The sequence below is a fragment of the Borostomias antarcticus genome (genome assembly GCF_949987555.1).
Source record: "Borostomias antarcticus genome assembly, chromosome: 7".
Taxonomy (NCBI): Eukaryota; Metazoa; Chordata; class Actinopteri; order Stomiiformes; family Stomiidae; genus Borostomias; species Borostomias antarcticus.
Window position 1 is genome coordinate 4,198,090 of NC_140240.1, and position 22,481 is coordinate 4,220,570.

General features: G+C 43.1%; 2 protein-coding genes across 3 annotated transcripts; one reads left to right on the forward strand and one right to left on the reverse strand.

The window, feature by feature from the left end:
* Positions 1-554: 554 nt before the first annotated feature.
* Positions 555-3,593, forward strand: arpc4l (actin related protein 2/3 complex, subunit 4, like). Its single transcript, XM_084440784.1, has 6 exons — positions 555-601; positions 1,192-1,310; positions 1,447-1,558; positions 2,390-2,485; positions 2,708-2,878; positions 3,022-3,593. Exons 1-6 carry the CDS (start codon positions 599-601, stop codon positions 3,025-3,027), a joined length of 507 nt encoding a protein of 168 aa, XP_084296910.1. The 5' UTR covers positions 555-598; the 3' UTR covers positions 3,028-3,593.
* Positions 3,594-6,258: 2,665 nt separating this feature from the next.
* pfkfb4a (6-phosphofructo-2-kinase/fructose-2,6-biphosphatase 4a) lies at positions 6,259-18,856 on the reverse strand (the record flags this gene model as incomplete). Of its 2 annotated transcripts, none has more annotated exons than XM_084441089.1 (14): positions 6,259-6,318; positions 6,670-6,734; positions 6,852-6,914; positions 7,102-7,231; positions 8,750-8,854; positions 9,044-9,190; positions 9,284-9,491; positions 10,020-10,141; positions 10,255-10,311; positions 10,486-10,560; positions 11,087-11,150; positions 11,392-11,488; positions 11,939-12,055; positions 18,805-18,856. In XM_084441089.1, 14 exons carry the CDS (start codon positions 18,854-18,856, stop codon positions 6,259-6,261), a joined length of 1,362 nt encoding a protein of 453 aa, XP_084297215.1. The 2 variants fall into 2 exon arrangements, with proteins under 2 accessions (XP_084297215.1, XP_084297214.1); XM_084441088.1 differs by lacking the exon at positions 18,805-18,856 and adding an exon at positions 16,943-17,033.
* Between the last annotated feature and the right edge of the window lie 3,625 nt (positions 18,857-22,481).

Sequence of the window (22,481 nt, forward strand, 5' to 3'; positions counted from 1 at the left end):
CAGACATATACTTTGGTATCATAAAACATACCTATGAGTTCATTTTAGAAACAGCTACTTTAATTTTTAACACAAACCAACCAAGAATAGTAGCAAAGATATTACTAACACACCTCATTTACAGAATGGTATTTTCTATGGACACATCATTGCATCGGGGGGAGAGGAGGGGGTTATTAAAATGTTGCTGATTAACCACAGATCTGAGATCAGGATATTTTAGTACACAGCATGATGTGTCTATGAATTTGTAATCATTATTTGGTTGGAGCGTTCTACCTGAGCCTGATCAAGTTGTTTCAATTGTTATTTTATTGTAACTCACCTACAAAAACGACAACATGACTCGGTCTAGATTTAACCCGTTTTGTTTCACTGGGCAGCAATGATAGGGAGACCTTTCGTTCGGATCGACGGATTAATTCATAACTAGACAAACTCCGCTCATCCGGGGTACTCGAGAGTCAAAAACGCGCAGACCCTGCTGCCGGAGCGTCATTTTTAGTCTATCCCAATGAAATGTGAGATTTACGGAAGAGGAGTTCCATCCAGGCGTGGCAGAAGAACTTCCGCCTTTGAAGCTCACTGCAACAGAAAAATGGTAAGAAACTACGATAGCAACGTCTTTCATACCGATAATGATCTGTACTTTATGTTACGATTACATGGGCAAAACACTGTTTTACAAATGAGCGCGGATGTACTAGTCGTATAGGTTTAGTTCGATTCAATAGCATGCATGGGCGTGACGGGCATCCGTAGGCAAAAGTACAGATGGTTTACTGCTGCACTCATCGTTATTGAGAGTTCAATCTGACTGCTTCTGAAATGATGTCATGCTGGCTTTCTCGAATATCACCATCACCATCAACTTACGTCAGGGTAGCTAGGCGTTATGTTGATAGGTTTAGAGGTGGCTAATTGCATGATACAGTACTTCCTGTCAGGATCCAGTCTACATGGACTGTTAAAGCTATATGTGAGGTTATAGTCTGGTCAACATCAACAATGACATAACCGGGCTGGAAATAAACAGCTTTTCAGTATACCTCATATGGATTAATATTGTACCTCTCCCAGGTAACATTTTGGATTTATTTTTTTGTTAGTTAATCATATGTGCTAGTTATGGTTGATACATTCCATCCAAGTTTCAGTCCTCAACCACTTACACACCTTTTTCCTCCTCAGACAGCGACTTTGCGCCCCTACTTGAATGCGGTGCGTGCCACGCTGCAGGCCGCTCTCTGTCTGGAGAACTTCTCCTCTCAGGTGGTGGAACGTCACAACAAGCCGGAGGTGGAGGTCAGGTAAGTGAGCAAAAGCTGTGTGTGCACAGGTCCACATTCTCAGTCTCTGCTACAGTATGTCCTGATTCTCTAACCCCCCTGGTGAAGTGTGTAGCATAAATATTCTGCCTCTCTATCAATGTCTCTTATCTTACAGGAGCAGTAAAGAGCTTTTGCTGCAACCAGTGGTGGTCAGCCGCAATGACAAGGAGAAGGTTCTCATCGAGGGCTCTATCAACTCTGTGAGAGTCAGCATTGCTGTGAAGCAGGTCAGGGAAAAAGACTCATTCTATTTATTACAATTCAGTGTTTCTCCAAGGATGTTTTTCAGGAGGGGTGGTAGACCCCCCGAAACTACGAGTGTTGTCGCAGACACATGGTGTCGAGTGTCATCATAGATGCACGCAGCAAGCCGTTTGTTAGCATAGATATCCATGTTTGTTGGTATCGGTGCATTTCTCTACACTGAGCTGAAATGAAATGAGCACTTAAATATTAACAATATTTAAAAATATTTATTTACAACACATAAAAACATATTACTGGAAGAAAAAAAAACATTTCCTGCATAAAATGCATGTGAATGCTGAACAGATAAATCACAAAAGCATTGCTGGAAATGCATAGCCTAAATGGGGAAAAATATGAACTTCCTTGTAACACAACTAACCTGCAACGCCATTTAGTACACAAAACAAAGCCTAGCTAATGTTAGCCTACATAGTTACTAACATCAGAAGATATACACAAAACTGTGGTTACATTACTTATGTAGCTAACTACAGCAACAGAAAATATTTTAATTTCATCTCTCACTTCCAGTCAGAAAATGTCCGGTAGCCACAATGCTAATTTTCACTATGTTATACTCCAGTGACTTACGCTAAAAATGTTAGCGATCTAAAAGTGTGAGGTCCCGTTGGAGGGGCAGGTAGGGGAAATACTGCAATTAATGGTGGCTGATGAATTATCTTTATCTCATTAACTAGGGAGCATTTGTCCCTTACCTCTATCTCTCAGAAATAACTTCATTCAGAATCGCTTGCAGCCAAATACATTTTTTATGGTGTTTTGTTTCTCTGCTATGATTGGCTCCCAAGGCTGACGAGATTGAGAAGATTCTGTGCCACAAATTCATGCGGTTCATGATGATGAGGGCAGAGAACTTCTTCATTCTCAGGAGGAAACCTGTAGAGGTGAGAGATTCACTATTGTTCCCATTGATTATAGGAAGTAAGAGGAAGCATAAGACATGAGCTCAAGTTCTGTGGTTGACAGAGACAAAGCTTGAAGGGGAAAGAAAAGTGCCCATGAATAGAAAAATGAAGAAATCAAAAGGTCCTCGTATGGCTTCATGGAATAGTTGCCGATTTACTCACTTGTATGTCTTGTCTCTGTTTGTTCATTCATTCATCCAGGGCTATGACATCAGTTTCCTCATCACCAACTTCCACACAGAGCAGATGTACAAGCACAAGCTGGTGGACTTTGTCATCAACTTCATGGAGGAGATCGACAAGGAGATCAGTGAGATGAAGCTGTCCGTCAACGCCAGGGCCCGTATCGTAGCGGAGGAGTTCCTCAAGAATGTAAGACTTCATATTTACACTCCTAGAGTGATCATGGCCATGTTATTGACGTAGTTAGAGGACAGAAGGGTGATAAGAGCGATAGAATATTGTATTGTAATGGAAAAGTGTTGATGCTTACAAAAACACTCTTGTTGTTGCAGTTTTGAGTCGTCTCCTTCGATCCTTCCCATCGGTCACATGATACAGCCTCTATTCTTGCTCTGTGGGAAGAGAGGTATTCTCATATGGTCCAGCAACATGGGGGTGAAGAAGCCTTCCCGAGTGAACAGCCAATCAGCGAGGACCGTAGATAAGTGACCAATCCACTGAGAGTGTGCTTAGCACCATGCTATATCTCAAGAGTATTTCCCTGTCCTCATGATTATCAGTTACTGTATATAATGAAATATTTCTGTTTCATTTTATGCCAGGAACAAATCCCAAAACCAAGGCGGGTCCTTAAAGTATTAACCAAGTTGATATTCATGAAGACAGGGACAGAATGTTGCAAATTAAAATGGCCTGTATTGTTTTTATACATTCTGAATGTCCTTTCATAGTCTCGTTTGTCTTTCTGTTCGTTTTTTGTTTCTTGGGTCACAATAATGTTCATAAACCTGTTCAGGAAGAAAATTAGAAAGATGTATGTTTGACATTTAATCAATAGAAAACACCACGTTTATGTGATGCCATAAAAGAAACCCCAGAAATCATGTCAGAAATTATGGTGAATGAAAAGATTGAATCACCAATAAAACTCATTGTTTGTACATCTGAGTAATAATGTTTCATTTTCTTTCTCCTATTCAGTCTAACCTGTGATGTTAGATTTCATTTCAGGTTCTCTTTTCAAGATGTCTGGCTCTATTTAAAGTATGTCTCACTAAGCAAGTGGGTTGGCTCTCTGCTGTGATCAGCGAGATGTGTACTTTGCTTTAGTCAGGAATTGTTCAAGTTCTGAGGGGAAGTAGATTTTTGTGGGCCAATTGTGTCAGCATGTGCCAGGTGCTCTTGCATGTCAAGCCACTAGCACAGAACTTTGAGTTGTGCTGTAGGCTAATGTATTGGAGAACTCAGTGTTTCAAGAAGCTTCACTGTATTATATGAGGCAAAACATGGGAAAGTACAGTATATGGGCCTGCTGCTTTCTCATTCAAATTACTTTGGTCACTAGTCTATCTTAATGATTCACTCTCATAACACCGACTCTTCCATTTTTACATAGAAACTATTTATTGTAACATCAATATCACATTGTCACATTAATATAAATCATTTCTATATACTGTACATATAAGTTGTGTTCACAAAACGGGCTCAATCTACTGTACTAACCATAGAATAAGACAAATACAAGTCTATGGTACCAACACAGTGACACTCAAAAGTCCAACAACACTAGTGATTCATAACCATATGAGGTTTTATGTTGCAAAAATATGTCATTATCCCTTATCTAACATGAATTCAGAGAAGTCAGCAGTATCAATTAAACATGATAGGAATGAACAAATCAACTAAAGAAATCCAGAAACACTGAGTTCGGATTCCTTTCAACTGGGACAAAAAATGTACAAGCAGTAATACTCCATTCATTCTGGTCAGACTTCTTAACTACAACTGTGATGTATACTGGTTGTGTGTGTGTGAGAGAGAGAGCTACAGTATATACAGAGAGAGAGAGAGAGCTACAGTATGCAACCTCCCTGAGAAGCCTGGGATTTAGGCCCCTTGACAATGCCTACACTCAGCACAGTTCAGGTGATAAACTGGATTCTTCACAGTACGGCTTCCTCTGCTCTGAGTTGAATGGGAAGAGGTGCGGAGGACTCAACACCCACAAACAGCCCCTCCTCTGAGCAGGCGGCGCACTATTACACCGTCTCTCTAGAAGGCAGACTGAGAAAGAGGGAGAGAGGTCTTGCCAGATTGGCTGGCAGTTCAATGGCAAGGTCAAAAATGAGATGGGATAGTCTGCAAGGCATCTTCAGGGGTGCGATGGATGTTAACATTCTGAAAGAGGAAAAGATCTTTCATTAAGCAGCCATGTAAATGACCAAGCAAACCTATGGAAAGATTTAGACGAGCTGTGCTTTTGTTACCAATAAAAACAATTTATTACATCTGATGTATTAGAACCAGTGAACCAGTTAATTTTTGGGACACAGGTGTGGTTTAGGGACATTGTGCCGCCAACAGTCTTCTATGAATCTAGGTCAAAGTCACCACAGCAGTATTTTCAGAGTATGAGGATTTTAACTGTCACAAACAGTAAGCACTCACAGCTCTATAAACAAACATGCTATTGTGCTGTGTAATGACTGGCCCTTAGTGCTTTCCCTCCGCTTCCCCCTCCCCATGCTCCTGCATATTAAGCAGTTTGCAGCCCATGTCTTGCTGTGTATTCTGTATAACTTACACATTATACAATTGCTACAATGCTTACCCTCACTTCTCTTCAAGCAAAACATATTTGCCTTGAGTCATAATGGAAGGCTGGCTATTAAAGCCAATAGAGATGTTTAGGTATTTGAAATGGACTCATCTTCTACATATTACTAGCAGTAGATTGGCCAAATGTAACATTGAAAACAGACAAGGCATGAGCTTTATTCTGTGTGAATAAAATGCAGCAGAAGACTTTATTAACATAGCTGGTAAACAATGATATAGTAATGATTTCTTCACATTCAACAAGACACAGTTGTGCTTCAAGTTGTCTACAGGGTCTTATTATACAATAGTACGCACCAAAAATAGACTAAAAAGCTCCAAGTAAATTTGATTTCTGAGACAATGTGCAAAACTAGTCAAACTTGGTAAATACACTAACTCGCTTCACAGACGTGTGCTATTTAACTATGAAAACTTTTCACATTGAAACTGATTCAGACCCCCATTTACATTAATTCAAACATACACACAAGTAAATGCAAAACAAAAAAAGACATACAATCAAATACTGGACTTGTTCTATCCAGTCCCCAATAGACAAAATTTATAACATTCTAGCTACTTTAAATTAGGTTTCTGAAATATACTAGTCATTGCTTTACATTTGGCAATATAGCATTGGTTCACAAAAGTTTTGTGCACATAAAAATGGGACCAGAGCTTTGATGAAAGATCAAAAGTTACACTTGTACCCATGATATTGGGTTAATCACAATTAAACTGGATTCCAGTTACTATCACTGTATTATATGAACGGATGGGAAAAGATAAGTGCACTGCTGCTGTTTCCAAAAGCCAGAGCTAGGTTATCATTGTGCCTCTGATGACCGGACGTAAGGAGCTAATGATTGATGATTGAGGTGAGTGTTCAGTGGTTGAGTGAGAAGCCATGGGGAGTGCGAGGGGTGGGTAGGAGTGTGTGAAAGAGCGAGAGGAGGATACTCTCACTGGTGATCTGGTACTGTTAGCAAAGCCTCCTCTGACATCCGCGACACGTCTACATTCTGTTCAGCAATAAAACAAAGAGACGTAGTCAAGCTGGGCAGGGAATGATGAACAAGAATCATTTTGTCGTTTATTCATTGCCGTGCCTCCTTTAGCATGGCAGAGAATGGCCCCCAGAGAGTATCACAGCTTTGCTTCAGGAAAGCCTTACAGTACTTTTCAGCTTTCAAGAATTTGTTTGAACCGTGATAATACAAGTCACACCCTGTGTAGCTATAATCAACCTGAGGAAATAATATGAGGAGTCTTTGTTGTTTATTATTTCATCAGAATGGTCCTCCGCTGAGTTGGAGCAGCGTGGTGTGTGTGTGTGTGTGTGTGTGTGTGTGTGTGCGTGCGTGTGTACCTACCTCTGGCTTGTTTCTGTGAGTGTTTACAGCGTCCACATGCAGGTAGATTGACTCCACCTTACAGCCTGAAGACACATAGAAGTCATTCATTGTTTGTTTTAGACCAATAAAACCTTTTGGAGATATGAGATGTCATTTTTTGAGATATGAGATAGGGACAGAGAAAGAGAGGTCAATCTTACCATATGCCACTGGTGTAAGCTTCAGCACAGTATGCAGTGAGCACTGAAGGTAGGGCAGTTCCTCTGAGAACAACGCAAAGTACCACTGGTCAACATACTGTACCAGAGTCAATCAGAAAACTGTAAATCACTGTACAACCACTCGTATGTCCCTACCAAAAGACAAATTACAGCCATGCTGATAGCCTACATGGAACTACTCTGCCCAAGTCCCCTACAGTATTCCTAGCCGGTGTAGTTGGAGACTGACCTGCTGTTTTATCCAGGAAGTAGGCCAGCAGGCAGCGCATGACGGCTTGGTGACAGATGACCAGAACATTCTCCTGCCTCTCCAGCTCCATGATGACCGGCTCCAATCGCTGCACCAGGTCCTCATAGGACTGAGGGATGAGAGGAGCAATCACATATACTAACAGAGAGGAGTAAATATCAACTCACGCACACACGCACACGCACGCACGCACGCACACGCACGCACACGCACGCACACACACACACACACGCCGAGGCTCACATCAGCAGTACATTTCAGACAAAGATAAAATATTGTTCCCTAGACCTGAATACCCCAGACATCACCAGTAATGTCTGCCTCAATCTCGCCAAGAGGGGGAGATGGGAGGGTAATGAGACAAGACTAAGAACATACCATTTGGGACAGGACAACAAAAACACACAGCGGGTTAAGAGCCTGGAGCACAGCCAGGCTGACCTCTGGCCTGGAGCACAGCCAGGCTGACCTCTGGCCTGGAGCACAGCCAGGCTGACCTCTGGCCTGGAGCACAGCCAGGCTGACCTCTGACCTGGAGCACAGCCAGGCTGACCTCTGGCCCAGGGCGTGAGTGAGGAGGGAGCGCTCCCTTACACCCTGTCAGGGGTCATACACTTGACATGATTACACATCCACTAGCCTGGCTTCGCCATCCTGATCACGCAATCTCACATTCTGTTCCTCTATCGCGGAGAAAGGTCACATGCGCAGGATGGTGAAGCCATGCTAGCGGATACGTGCCATTAAAGTGCAAAAAAAGTGATTTTTATACAAAAGGTGTGTGTGTGTGTGTGTGGGTGGGGGGGGGTTGCAAAGGTAAGCCACCTCAGAGAAAAGGCTTTCAGCGTTCGAAAACCGTCTTCACTTCAGTGAGTAGTGAAAACATATTATCTATACTATAGAGCCGGCTGAGTGAAGAGAACTAAAGGAGAAATGTTTGGTCCCTGACAGGGTGAGGGAAAGCTCCTGCCTACCTACTACCAGAGCTCCGCCGGGCTGAAACAGAAGGGGCTTCGCCAGACAGGCACCCGAGGAATGGACGCACATCAAAGCACAAGTGCAATAGGTGCTCAAGGAAAAGGTAGAGCTTGAGGAGAGAAGGAATGTCCGCACACTATAGTATTGTGTTGCCTCTGGGTATGAAATGCGCTATACAAATAAAGCTTTGATTGATTGATTGATAGTAGCTCCCACAGTGAATTTATTAAATAGGGCACAACGTTTCGGCTAGGGTGGCCTTCATCAGGTGCAATCAGACTCTCAGAGCTTTATTTACAACAACATCATGGAATGCAGACAGTCCAATCTGTATGAGAGGCTCATTAGCAAGGTGTGAGTGGTCATTAGCCTCCTATTGAAACTGTGTGTGTGTGTGTGTGCGTGTGTGTGTAGCCAAGTCTAAGTACACAGCATAAGCAGGTTAAGCGAGATACGGTGAACTGAACATGCTTGTGGACTTTCAGCCCACAAATATGCACAACCATTCTAAATACGAGAGTTGGGACCAGGTCATGTGACTCGAGTCCACACCTTTGCTAAATACAAATACAAAAGAAAATGTTGACAGAGCCGGAGCACCTTATATCAGATATGGCATGCCGTCGTAGCATACTGTCTGGCCTCTCACCTCTCCCTTGGGGTAACGGTAGCGGTACTTGTCCTGGTCCCTCAGAGCGAACTCCAGAGGGTAGTGCTCCTGGATCTCTTCATACATCATCTCCTCACACACACCCTGGTAAAAAAATAAAAAAAAGTTTTTACATTTGTGCTTTAATTGCACATGGTCCCTTTCAAATAAAATTGGAAAAAAAAATAAAAACACACAGACACCAATTCAGTTAGTCGAGTCACACTCACACAGGACAGAGACAGACATTCATTGTTGCACATTTCAGTGTGTTGTGTGTGTAGGATGTCTCACCGCGTCTATTTCGTTCAGAGCCTTCCACTGCTCATAGGGCACAGTGACGCCCTCGGCCGTCTGGATGGTCCTCTTCATCTGACTGGTCCACACCTTGAGATCACTGATATCCTGGGATTGGATGAACTGGCCCAGGTGCTTGGCAAACTGCACACAGAGTCAACGTGGAAAAAGAGCGTTAGGAAGAGATCCTGTACATTTCTGGTGACAGTGACGGATGAACAGACTCCCGTGTCCGACCTCCTTGCCCCTGGGCGAGAGGCCCGAGTCCCCTCCGATGCGGCCCTTGACGTTGAGGTCGCTCTCGCCGTGGCGACACAGGTAGATGGAGCGCGGCGTGATGTGGATGTTCATGAGGTAGTAGACGATGCGGCTCTGGATGTGGTCCTGGACCCGGTTCACTAGGTACCGCCGGCCCACGTCCATGATCTTGATGTAGGACAGGTCCCTGGGAGGGGGAGGGAGGAGGCCGATGAGAGTGTGACGCGGATGATACAACTTCCCCATGAGGAGCGATAAGTAGTCTACTACTAATAGTCGTCTACTACCAAAACTACTACGACTACTACTACTTTTATTCTGATATTTTATTTTTCCTGCATTTTGTTTTAAATGTCCTTTTATGCGTTTCGTTTTTTTGCATTTCGTTCATATTACTTTTTATAATGTGTTTCTTGCACTTTGTCTTGATGCTTTTAATGTCTCATGTAAAACACTTTGAATTGCCTTGTTGCTGAAATGTGCTATACAAATAAACTTTTAAGCCTTACTACTACTACTACGGTTCTACATGTCAATCATCACTACTACTACAACTATTACAACTACTACTACTACAACTACTACCACTACTACAACTACAACTACTACTACTACTACTACTACTACCACTACTACTACTACTACGGTTCTACATGTCAATCATCTTACATCAGATGAATCCTAAAGCTCATTCACCCGAGCAACCCCCTCTCACCTGTCTAGAATCTCATCCAGAGTTTGATACGAGTTCTCGTAACACTTGATTCTCTTCATAAAGTCCTCCACTGCCTCCTCTGAGTTGCAATTAGTGTAGTCCGGGCTGCCCAGCTTCACTTGCTGACCACACAACAGAGGCACGGGAAAATCTTTTATAGCCATAGATAGAAAATCTTCAGCGGGTCTCAGTTATGGTTAGTCACATTAAAAATCAGCCTAATCAGGTCACTCACCACTATGTTCTCTTGAATGACATCTGGGTCTTCACAAACCGACTCTACAAAGAACACCTGCAAGGGAAAAGAAATGGTGAAACAGGAGTGCAGCACAAGACCAGTGCACTAGCAGCAGTATCACCACTGAATGCCGGACGCACGCACGCACGCACGCACGCACGCACGCACGCACGCACGCACGCACGCACACACACACACACACACACACCACACACACCACACACACACCTTGAAGTCATTCTGCTCAGCAAATTGGATGATGGTCTCTCTCCTTTCCCTGGTGGTGTTGGTGGCATCAAACACCTGGATTAAAAGAGCACCCATCGCCATTCATTCACGGCTCACACGGCATAACAATCCCCACGGTTATTATAATAATCCCCACGCTGACACCCCGGGATATAGCATAGCATTTCATGAAAGGATAATGGAGTGTTAAGGGAGAATGTTCTTTTTTCGACAACCTGGACCTTATTTATTCTATTATTCTATTTATTCTATTTCTTCTACAGTCAGAGGAGCAAACCCATCACAGGTGACAAAGGTGACAAACATGCAAAAACATACACAGATCAAACAAATGACCTATTTTGGATTAAAAACAGCTATTTTCTCCTAAAGGTGACAAGTCTGCACCCCTGTACAGGCCTCCGAATTACACCAAAGTTATCTCGGTGTGTCAAACGTCTTATAATATGCCGTAAATAAGGTCCAGGTTGTCGAAAAAGAACATTCTCCTTTAATCTGCAATATAATCCAGATTTGATTAAAACTTTTCTAATGTCATACTCCATTTCACCAGTTGAACGATCAGAGTTATTTGACTCACCGCCACTTGGCCTCCGTCAGTGAGGTATTGTCTGACATCATTAAGAGCTGCTGACGCACATTGCCTGCAAGGGACATAGGGAAGTGTAGTCAGAGACAACAGGTCCATTTGTAGTTTCAATGCTTCAGAATAATTTGAGACAAGGACCAACTGATAATAACAACACCTGGAGATATCTAGGAGCAGTTCATATTATTAATAATATATAAACAGAGACTGGTTAAAAGCTGGTTCGTCGTAATCTTGTGACTGGGAATCAAAGTAGTATTTGCTCATCAGACAGAGAAGTGTCTCTTGTCTCTTACTGTCTGATCTTCAGACCCTCCTCGTTGTCTGGACGGAAGAACTCAAAGGACTTGTAGATCTTCATATACTCACGCCGGTACTGGCCAACGTTGAACTCTGAAAGAAGGAAAAAGAAGAGCCATTAAAGGAGTAGTAAAGGGTAAATGCATGTTTAGCCCTGTTTTAAGGTTACTTATGATCATATACAATGGTTCAGATCAAAACGTTGACAAAACTAGCACTTTTGAGAAAGACTGATAATTGCTCTACCACCGTTTTGGTCATACAATGGATGTGGGTGGGCACCATGAAAAATCATTCAAAACACATGTTACGGTGGTAGAGCAATTATCAGATGTTCTCAAAAGTGCTAGTTTTGTCAACGTTTTGATCTGAACCATTGTATATGATCATAAGTAACCGTAAAACAGGTCTAAACATGCATTTTCCCTTTACTACTCCTTTAACTTCCACAGTATAGTTTATTATGACATTTGAAGCAAACTAAATTGACAGGAGGAACGTCCATCTCTATATTAGCCCATGTTAATGACTGTGAGCTGGTACCTCTGGTGGGCACACCGATCCAGTTGAGGTAGCGGGTCAGCTTCTTAGAGATGTAGGTCTTCCCTCTGGCTGGGAGGCCCACTGTCACGATGAGGGTGGGGCAGTTGGTCATGCATACTGCACACGTGAGAGAGGTACAGTTGGTTTAATCATACTGTACACATCGGAGGGGTACAGCTGGTTTAATCAATCTCCTGTTGCTGAACATGGACATTGCGCAAGGTTGTACACCTGCTATGCTCCTCAAACAAACCATATTACAGACAGCCTATAACACAACACAGAAAAGTATGCTAGGGATGAAACGGTTACCGGTTTCACGGTAAACCACAGTGAAAATTCCTGACGATTAGTACTACCGTTTCAAAATAAATTCAGTCGAGATCCCTTTTGTCAAATTTGAACATTTATTATACATGCGGCATAAAACAGCATATGAATTTTGGCGGTGTGCTCTGTCCGGGGGGACCCCTGCCTTCCACCGACGTGGAAAGCGCATAGCAGGGGGAGGCAATCTAGGTGTTCCCCCCCTCTGGGCCGCTTGGCCCAGAGAGCCAGAAAAGGGGGAACGGCATCTAGCCCCCTGCCTCAATGACGATCAGAGTGGGCCACGATCGGGAAGACGCTCGGAGGTAACTCAGCCCACTAAGACCGTCAAAGAGCGCCACAGGAGGACTGCTGTACATTATAGTCCCTGGCCCCCACGGGCCGACGCTTCGTGGGTTCCGAGGGAGATACAGCCTAGTGTCTCTGCCTCCATGGCGACCGGAGGGACCGCTGGATGGCCATTCGGAGACGTTTCGGCCCACGGTAACCACGGAGAGCCACAGAGACCAGCTAGCGGCTACTCTGGCATCCACTAGCCGACGCTAGTGGAATACCTGACAAACTTACCCCGGACAGAGAGCAACGATGACAACAGATGACATCGACATACGCAGGAGGAGCAGGGGAGGAGGTGGGGCGAGCATGCAATGCACAACCAGCAGTAATGGCAAGCGCAAACAATGACATGTTTTGACAGCTTAAATACATGCGCTCTAGTGAGCTGACCAATGCTATGACAGCTACAGTCAGCTGGTGCTGGCGTCACGCGTGACTGATTAACCTCTGCTGACTACCCCGGCCGTGACGTACGTGCCTCGCCTGAATTTGCGTCGGAGACTTCATTTATCATTAAAACCATGTTCGATTACCATGCTTTGAATAACCAGGGTAAACAGGCTACCATAGACATACAAGCCGACGTCATTCCCCGTTTCCACTTCAGAGGAAATGATACGCTTACCCACCCACATCCACAAATGCCAAATACCTCACTGCTGCCCTTCCATATTACAAAGAAAAGGACATGATGCCCTTTCAACCGCTGAGAGGCCTGGCTTTCCCTATGTTATTTGTGTTGTTTAAAAAATAAAAAATAAAAAAATAAAAAGTTGTTGAAATGATTCCAGACTGTCTATCAGTACTTATTGAGCATTTTCAGCACCACTGTGATTTTGGTCACTATAATCGTGGTGTGAAATTTTCATACCGTTACATCCCTAACGTATGCCATTGGTTTCATATGATCAGGAGACCTCACAATAACATGCCTGGTATACCTCAAAACATTTGTGTTGCCTGTTGTCTATACAGTATCTGTCATTTGAACAAAAAAAAAGAGCAAATAATATATACTCCGTCCGGTGACCCAAGTTTTGGGAAACAACACACATTAGCAAAGATCAGTCCACTATGTCCAAACAAAGGCACAAGCCACTAAAGTATCACTGTCCAAGGCTTGCCATGGGTCTTACCTCAATTAGTGCTTTTACAAGCATCACATTATACCTGTTGTAGGCTGCCCCACGCGGCCCGTCGCCTTACCACCTTGACAGAGAGAATCAGAGCTTTGAGAGCTGTCTGGATTTCAGACTGACGATAACAGACCTGCCAACCTTGAAGAAAGTCTTGGAGTACCACCCATTAAGCGGGGGTCTGGGGGTCCTCCCACGGAAGTATTCCTCCCCCACGAAATTTTAAGCATCAACTAGAGATGGGATGGATACACTAGTGCACAATACGATGCACTTCTCGATACAGGGTTCACGATATGATAGTCCCGATATAGATATAAATCAAACAAGATGAAAAGGCGTATCTGAGTAAACAATAATACTTATTGTGTGAGAGCTCTATGGCATTAAGGCATCATATTGTCTTTTCAGCATAGTGGGGAATGAACTAGAGTGAAGCCAACCTACTGTAGGTTTATCACAGAGAAAGGTGTGGATGGCACTGCATATGCACAGTTTTAAACCAGTGTGTTGCCCTGTCTCCAAACTCTAAAATAATCAATTAAGCTAGCACTACCTAGCTGGCTGAAAAAAATGGCAATTAATGCAACAAGTGTAATGCAAAATAATATGCTAAGATGAAGCCTTATCATCAGATAAATGCACAAAGCTTTAGCTACCTAACTAGCCATTAGGAATGCATAGCAAGCTGCTACGACAGTCAGTGATTGATATGAAGATCAACAAATGAGTTCAAAACGGCCGGAGTGAGGAGGGTGAACGACATGGTTAAAATCCAGGTTGCTGTCAATAGGCTCTGTGCACCAGCTTCACTACTTCCTGAAAGTCACTTGGCTTCTTTATTTCCTGTCCAATATGATTGGATTAAGTGATTAATCAGGTGTGCGCTGGGTCTGCCGGTCACCTGATTAATCACTTAATCCAATCATATAGGACAGGCTGCTGTCTCTCGTTACTGTCCATCTACGTAGCGGGAACTGTCTCTTGAAATGATGCAGCATGTCAATCATCCCCGCTTGCGAATATGATTGGTCGACGAGGGGGTGAAGGAAGGGGGAACGAAACCAGCGCTATGATTGGTCTTCTTGCGTACTTTTAAATGACAAATCGTACCGTACGGTACTTTGATGAGAAAATCAGTACCTGCTATGCAAAATGTGTACATGCGTCGGCAGGTCTGCTATAAATTAGTTGCAAATGTACAGATGGGTGAAAAATTAAAGAAGATGAAGTGTCTTTGTAACACGTGCCACCACGAGCCGCCAGCTTCAATGTGCCTCGGCATTATTTGGTGTTTTGATGATGGTGCGCTGTCTGCACCCCTCCCCTAGTATCCCTCTCTATGCAGCTGCCGATGGCTGACAGTCTGATCACGTCCTGTATTGATATTCTCAGTCATCTGAAGAAGAGTTGCTCTTCTGTTCTTACTTACATATCGCACTAATGCACAAGCATCACGGCCATTACATGTGTGCTTTCGACAACAATTTCCAACCCTATTTACTGATGTCTTTCCCATAGATCTAAATGCAGGTGTCACTTTAGTCACTGTTTCTAGTGAAACACTGGCCAGTTGAACAATATTTGTGACTAAAGCTCCTCATCCGTTCCGCAATAATGAACGTTTTAGTCGTTCAAAGTCACTTAAGATCTTTTCCTCTTGCCATCTTGATCCTAAATCAAGGTCAACTGCCTGCTCAACATTTGTATATATTCCACAGAGCATGATAGGATGTTAATTGCTTAATTGTATCCTGCAGTACACCTGTATGGAAGCATCTGCATTTGTTCTCCACTCATTTATTCCGTTTTTTCCTTGAATTTGTCACCCATCTGTATGTTTACTGTCATCTATGATACAGGAGTCCCAAAGGCTAATGGAGGTAAGACCCATGGCAAGCCTAGGACACTGATACTTTGGTGAGTTGTGCCTTTCTTTGGTTGTAGTGGACTGAGCTTCGCTAATGTGCTAAATATGCAATGTAATAACCAAGCCCTGTTACAGGTCTACATGACACCACCCTGTCCAGATTAGATATGAAGAGAACATTCCCCTCATCATAGGAAGTGAAGCGCTAGGGAACATTTAAACATTTATATCATGCAATAGATTAAATGTTGTCGAGAAGGAGCAGAGTTCAAGAAGATAGTGTTCCTTGCCACGTTGCATGCCTTTGACTTGTGCCAATGGGCACCAGGAGACTTACAGACAGTTTCAACATTGCTGTAGTATTTAGTAGGTGAGAGGGGAGACGGCCAAAGAGTCTTGATTGGGTGAAAGGACACACAATACTCCACTTCACTGGAAAACAGCTTCATACTGTAAGTAGGTTTGTCACCCATAGGATAATGGCCAAATCCCTGCATAGACCAAGGGAACTCTTGTTTCATTGGTTGTGGAGCACAATGTTACAGCCTAGACCATGACAAAGTATTGGGTTATGGTAATATAGGGAAATTCTTCAGCCTAACTGACCAAACGGGTACAATGAGTCTCTACTCTTGGGGTAGGCCTAACACTATTTGTTCAACTTCTTCAAGGAATGGACGGTGGTTCATGACCAAGAAACTGCAAAGCTGTAAGGGTGTCATCAAAGTACATCCCTAGCAAATAATTCACATGTCAGGAAGTGATATTTCACTGGAGGTTATGCATGTGTTCCCCAGACAGCAGTAGGCTGCAGTGCAGGTAGACCTGTATTAGGGCTCAGTGATATTGCACATAATACTTACAGAGCCCTATAACGTACAGTGCCATTGAAAAAGCTCAAGTTCAGTCCACTGTGTCCAAACCCAAAGGCATAACTCACCAAAGAATGGATGTTCACGTACACGTCAAAGGGTTCATACTTTGATCCGTATGCAATATCACTGATTAAGCCATGATAAAGGTCCATAGTGCAGCCAATGGATGTACTAACGTGGTGCAGGCGTGGCGTTATCGTTACATCTTTAGTCATTCGCCTACTAATTGAATTGCATCTTTTCCGTATTAACGCAGCCGAGCGATCATTTTTGGCACAATCTGACAACTCACTAAGAGCTCTGTTAACTAACAACGAGTACAAATGCCCAAACTGCCACACAATTTTACAATACCGGTCCGCGAAATTGATAAATGACCGGTATCCCAGGTCTGAGCCCTCACGTTAGCGGAAAGGAGGCTATGCTACGTCGTGTTGGACGCATATAGCTCGCTACACACCTTTTCTTTGAGAAATGTGTTTCTCAGGAAGGTCATTTTTGCACGGCATCCAGATTTTCTTTAGTGGATTCTGAGTGAGTTCCCGCGGCATTGTGGAATCTGATGGTGGTACGTCCATCTCGTCTTCCATTGGAGAAGCCTCAATGGTGCCCGGAGGAGCCTTTTCCTCTGGTTCAGTGTGATGCATGAGTCTGGTCCTTATCGGAGGGTTTGGTGGATTGGTTGTTGGTTTAGCAGTCAGAGAGACGTGGGTCTACCATAATCTCTCGAAAAAGCACGCGTTTGATATTCAGAAATCATGGCCGGTGTCTTGTGGCGTCAACACAAGACCATAGCCCAACTAAAAACAAAGCTCTGGTACATGTTAAAATATCACAACTCAACTCAATTCGAGAGATACCACCATTGATCTGTGGTGCACCTTTTCCAGTTCGACATGTAGGCCTATGGCATGTATCAGGAACTAAAACGATGATGATAGGCGTGCGTTTACCGTACTAACATTACTAGGCCACCTCGAACATTGAGGCGGCCCCAGTGGGGCAATTTAAATAATAAGTCAGACAAAGTTGTGATGACTAGGCTACCCAACCCAGAAGGAACGGTTGTGCATAAATAAATAAAAAAGAGGATGTGTGCCTTTTTCTGAAATGTAGGTGTAAATATTCGCCTATACATTTTATATCCATAAGATGGCAGCATTGGGCTGGGAATGTCCATGGGGTAATGGCACTTAGGCTACAACAACAGGCCACCAGAACCACTATAATTCAGCAACGACTCTTCGCCATGGGCTATTTGCCCATTCTCAGAATTTCAGAAACAATCAATTGAACGGTGGTCATTGCATTGTAGTTTAAAGTGTGTGTTACACTTGCATGTTTGTTATGTGAGTTTATCCAGCACATTTATTCAATGTCTCAGTATGCAACTGCTATGGTTCTGAACAGTTTCAAGCATCCAGAGTGATAACAGTTGGATCAGCCTTGCTGCAGCAGCAACACATGCAATGACCCAAATATGAGCTGGAGGGTGTCTAATTAAATGTAGAGTAGGCCTACCCTAGGTTATCTCGGGTGGAGTCATTCAACATAGGCTAATAGCCAACTACCCTGTCCTATTTCCGCTGCCAACTACACTAACAATAATCTAATAATAGTCTGAAACTGGCAACATGCCAAAATTAATAAGTAGCCTACTTGCCAAGTTTACAGCAGACACATTTTCAAGCAACTGTGAATCAAACCCAATACTCAACATGAAATTATGTAGGCTACTTTGTTGATTTTCACTGCTTCTCCGCAGCTGTCAAATTGAGCCAGGCCCCCTATTGCTCTCTCGCTTTAGGAATCTATGTCCACATAGACCATCTCAATTATCATAAATGGGGACCCAATTCATCTATCCAAAAAGTAAAATGTTAATCTGACACATTCCGAAATAGTCTTGCGAGCCGTCATTTATTTTCAATCAGTTGTCCACAGTCACATCATCTTTCAGCCCAATCATTATTTTAAGATGGTTAGCCATATAAAATAGGGGTAGCCTGCCTACTTCTTCAGTAAACATCTCGAATTGACATTACCTTCAGTCTATGCTTCGAACAGGCTCAATAGCAATAGCCCTTCATCACAATTAAGCACCCGTAGTCTATTGATTTAATCCGAAATAAAGTCTGCTGGCAGTAGGCTAATGTGGTACAAAATATACGGATGCCACTTCGATAATCTGAAATAGCGTGAGAGAGCTAGGCTCATGTAGCTTCAAAACATCGACGCGTGTTTACGTTCAGCAGAACAGTGAATTCCAGCTCCAGGTAGAGAGGCTTAAAACAAACCGTGAATATGCAAAAGCTTCCTTACCTGTCCGGTCCAGATTCTGTGTGTTTTTGCAGCGACTGGTGCCCCTCATCATCCGTGTTCAATGGTGGTGTATGGAGCGCTGAGGTTGTTGCCTGTTGTATAGGCTACGCGTACGATGAAAGCGGGGCTATCAGACTGAATGAAACGTGCTGCAGCCAGTTGAGGACTAGAATTGTATGCTGCAATGCATGCTGACTATGCACACACCCACTTCTGGAGTGAATGAGTGGATTTTTTTTAAACACTGTCTCTTTTAAGTAGCCATCCCATTCCACATAAGGCCAGACTCCAGAATGATAACCATTTTACCACCCCCCCCCCCCCCCCCCCCCCACACACACACACACCACACACCCAAGCTCTGACAGCTGGCTTTATTGCATGGGGTCACAAATCCATAGGCTACATGCCAGCCACCCTGTCTACTCATGTATCTGCTGGCATGACCATGCTAGCCTGAAGGGCATCGCGTTAGAGTTTTAACTTTAAAAGGCATTATTAATTTGACATAAAAGCAGCTGAATATATCCTGAAGAAGTTAAGATATCCAGAAGACAGCAATGTTATGATAGTTAGTTTGATGGGAGAGCAGATAGGCCCAGTCTCAGCCCTCGAACCAAGCTCTACATCAGGCCGCAGTTAGTGAAGTGGTAACTGTTGGAGGATGTTTCATCATCACTTATTAAGAACTCTAATTACAGCATGCATGAAAACACACACACACCTCCACCGCTTCACCATAAGTTGGCGGTGTGTGGAGGATATTTCGTAATCTGTTACGAAGAAGAGGTGACAGCAAGCATAAGCAGACACAGACACAGACACACACACACACACACACACACACACACTGCTTTATCTGTCAACATAGGGTACTGTACATGCAGGACATTACTCAGAGAGGAAAAATACAAATTATCTTTGAGAAAAAATACAGTTCGTGCAAGATTGTGTATCACATTCAAATCACAATGAACAATATAATAATATGGTCACATGTTTTTATTCTTACTAGGCTACTTAAAAACGTTGACATGTTGACATGATGCAACTTGTGAAGACTCTAAACTGTGCCATTCTACTCTAATTGTTCTGGTGAATACAGTGGAATCTGATCTATCTAACAGATAACAACAAGAACCAAACAGATGTGAGGTCAACATGATCAACAGCCTTTCACACCAATCACCCACATACCAGAGGTCAAGATGAGTTGGAAGCAGGGGCAAAGTGCTTTAGTGGTTGAACCTGAATGAGTGGATTTTTAAAACACTGTCTATAGCTTAAGTAGCCTTTCCATGTTAGATTATATTAACATTTCGATGGCCCATATTATTCAAGGTCACACACAGGCGCTAATGCATCACTCTTGCTTGCAATAGGGACACAGTGAAATGTAGGCCAAGGATTCCAAGTCTTCCACAGCTTGTCTGCCTTGATCATTTTACTAACTTATTAATATATTTTACATCCCAGTGTCAGAAACTGCAACAAGTGTGTGGTGTAGCCTACAGTATAGGGGAATTATAGTTCATGGGATAGCTACGCACACAAATACACTTCAACAATTTCATCCAGCAGAGATAACTTCAGTGTGTGTGTGACCTGTCTATGTACGCCAGAGGCTATTTCAGTGTCTAATGACACCCTTCTATCCCTGCTATCTTGAAGGTTTACCATACGACACATAAGGGGAACATTTTGTGAGTGATCAGATCAACAACAGAGGGGAAAAAATAAAAAATAAAAAAGGCAAAGAGTGAGCAGGCAAGAGTGTTGAGCTAACGGTCATTGTGCCAGAGAGCATTCTAACCCCTACCCTGTCCTCCATTCCACCATAAAGGCCAGAATGATGATCATCTTACTTCTCCTCTCTTGACCCCATCCCCCCCTCCACACACACACACACACACACATACACACACCCTGCACACACACCCACATATCCCGGACACATATATACACGGCACACACAGAAACACACACACACACACACACACACACACACACACACACGCACAGATACATCCCACACACACAACCACACAGCCAAGCCTCTGACAGCTGGCTGTATTCAGACACTGTACGGCGTCACAAATCCGGAGGTGTGTGGCACAGTGAAGGTCAAGTGAGAGGTCAACGGCCAGGCTCAGGTTGAGAGGTCAGGGAAAATGTATAGTTAGGATTGGAGACACACCAGCCACCCTGTCAACGTGTCTGCTGGCATGGCTGTGTTCTCCACATACTAAAGAGGACAGTTTTGGAGAAATTTCTCGGGAAGAGATTAAATAGACTAGAAAAAAGGTATTCATTTGAAATAAAACCAGCTAAAGATATCCTGAAGAGGTTAAGATATCCTGCTATAACATTGCTTTATCTGTGATCATACATTCAGGAAATTACTCAAAGAATGGAAAAATACAAATTATTTTTGTGAGGGAAAATACAATTTATGCAAAATTGTGTTTCACATTCAAATCACAATGACCAATATATATTATGTAATACAATGAAATACAACTTGTGAAATCTCTGTCTTAACTGTGCAATTCCACTGTAATTGTGCTGATAAATACAGTAGGGTCTGATCTAACTGACAACAGCTGTGAGGTCATGATCTTTTACTGCCAAATTTGGCTGATATCCCATATTTACAATAGCAAAGCCAGACACAACATTAACAACTAATCCACCAAATACCACAGGGCAACGACGTGAGCTAGTAGGGGAAAGGTCCTTTGTTTTAGTGGTTGAGCCTGTTCTAAGCTTATCATTGTAAACTTCCTGGGAAGGACATTGAGTCAACTGACTGTGTCCTAAATAACTACTTCACTGTTCCTATTTATAACTAGCTCTCAAAGCTTGATAAGAAGGTTTTATTAAAACAAACTGCCTAGAGAAGTCAAAGGTTTTTCATGTTCAGGTTTTTTTTTTTTTTAAATGAATACGGCATCTCTTTTTACTTCCAGGTTGCTCTTTACATCTCTCATCTATAACACACTTTCATTAAAGGGTGCATGGTTCCAAATTCTTTCCTTGACATAATATGGATGAAAATGTAATGGCTTTGCTACATGACTCGGAGCCAAAACTCTCTTATCTGACCGAGTGCAAATCACACGTTAGAACCAAAAGTACCAATTTCAAGGCAGTGACACAACATTCCAAACTCAGCCTTGGGCCATCAACAACTGCTTAGAAAACACTCTGCTCTCACAATCAGGACAGTGGCTGTTGTGGTACATCTCAGAGCACTATTGCATGACTCAGCTAGGGAGGAGCAACCCTGATGAGAATTGAACCAGTAGTGTGTGTGTGTGTGTCACTACTTCCTTGTTGTGTAAGTCAGTCTGTGTGTGTCACTATAACACTTCCTTGTTGTGTAAATCGGTCTGTTGTGGAAAATTCTGTACTACATAATCCTCAGTCGATCTCGGTCAATTATCTCGGTCAAAAAGTAAATTCTCTAGATCAAGTAAAGATGTGTGTTAGTACAGTAAGTGTGAGGGGCTGCTTAATCTATTTTCAGAACCTAATTAACAGGACAACTTAGTTCCAAATTTGCTTTAATCCCTAAAAAAGGAACAAAATACAGATAATAATGAGACAACAGAGGTACCGTACAGTGTGCTGGTGTCATGGCCAGTCCATGACTGGATCATTACTCTCCTCCCTCT

What these genes read in the sequence shown, in the direction of transcription:
- arpc4l (XM_084440784.1), top strand. An exon ending in TCAGCATTGCTGTGAAGCAG is followed by an intron (nt 1,559 to 2,389) that starts GTCAGGGAAAAA and finishes TTGGCTCCCAAG; the next exon opens with GCTGACGAGATTGAGAAGAT. An exon ending in TCAGGAGGAAACCTGTAGAG is followed by an intron (nt 2,486 to 2,707) that starts GTGAGAGATTCA and finishes TCATTCATCCAG; the next exon opens with GGCTATGACATCAGTTTCCT.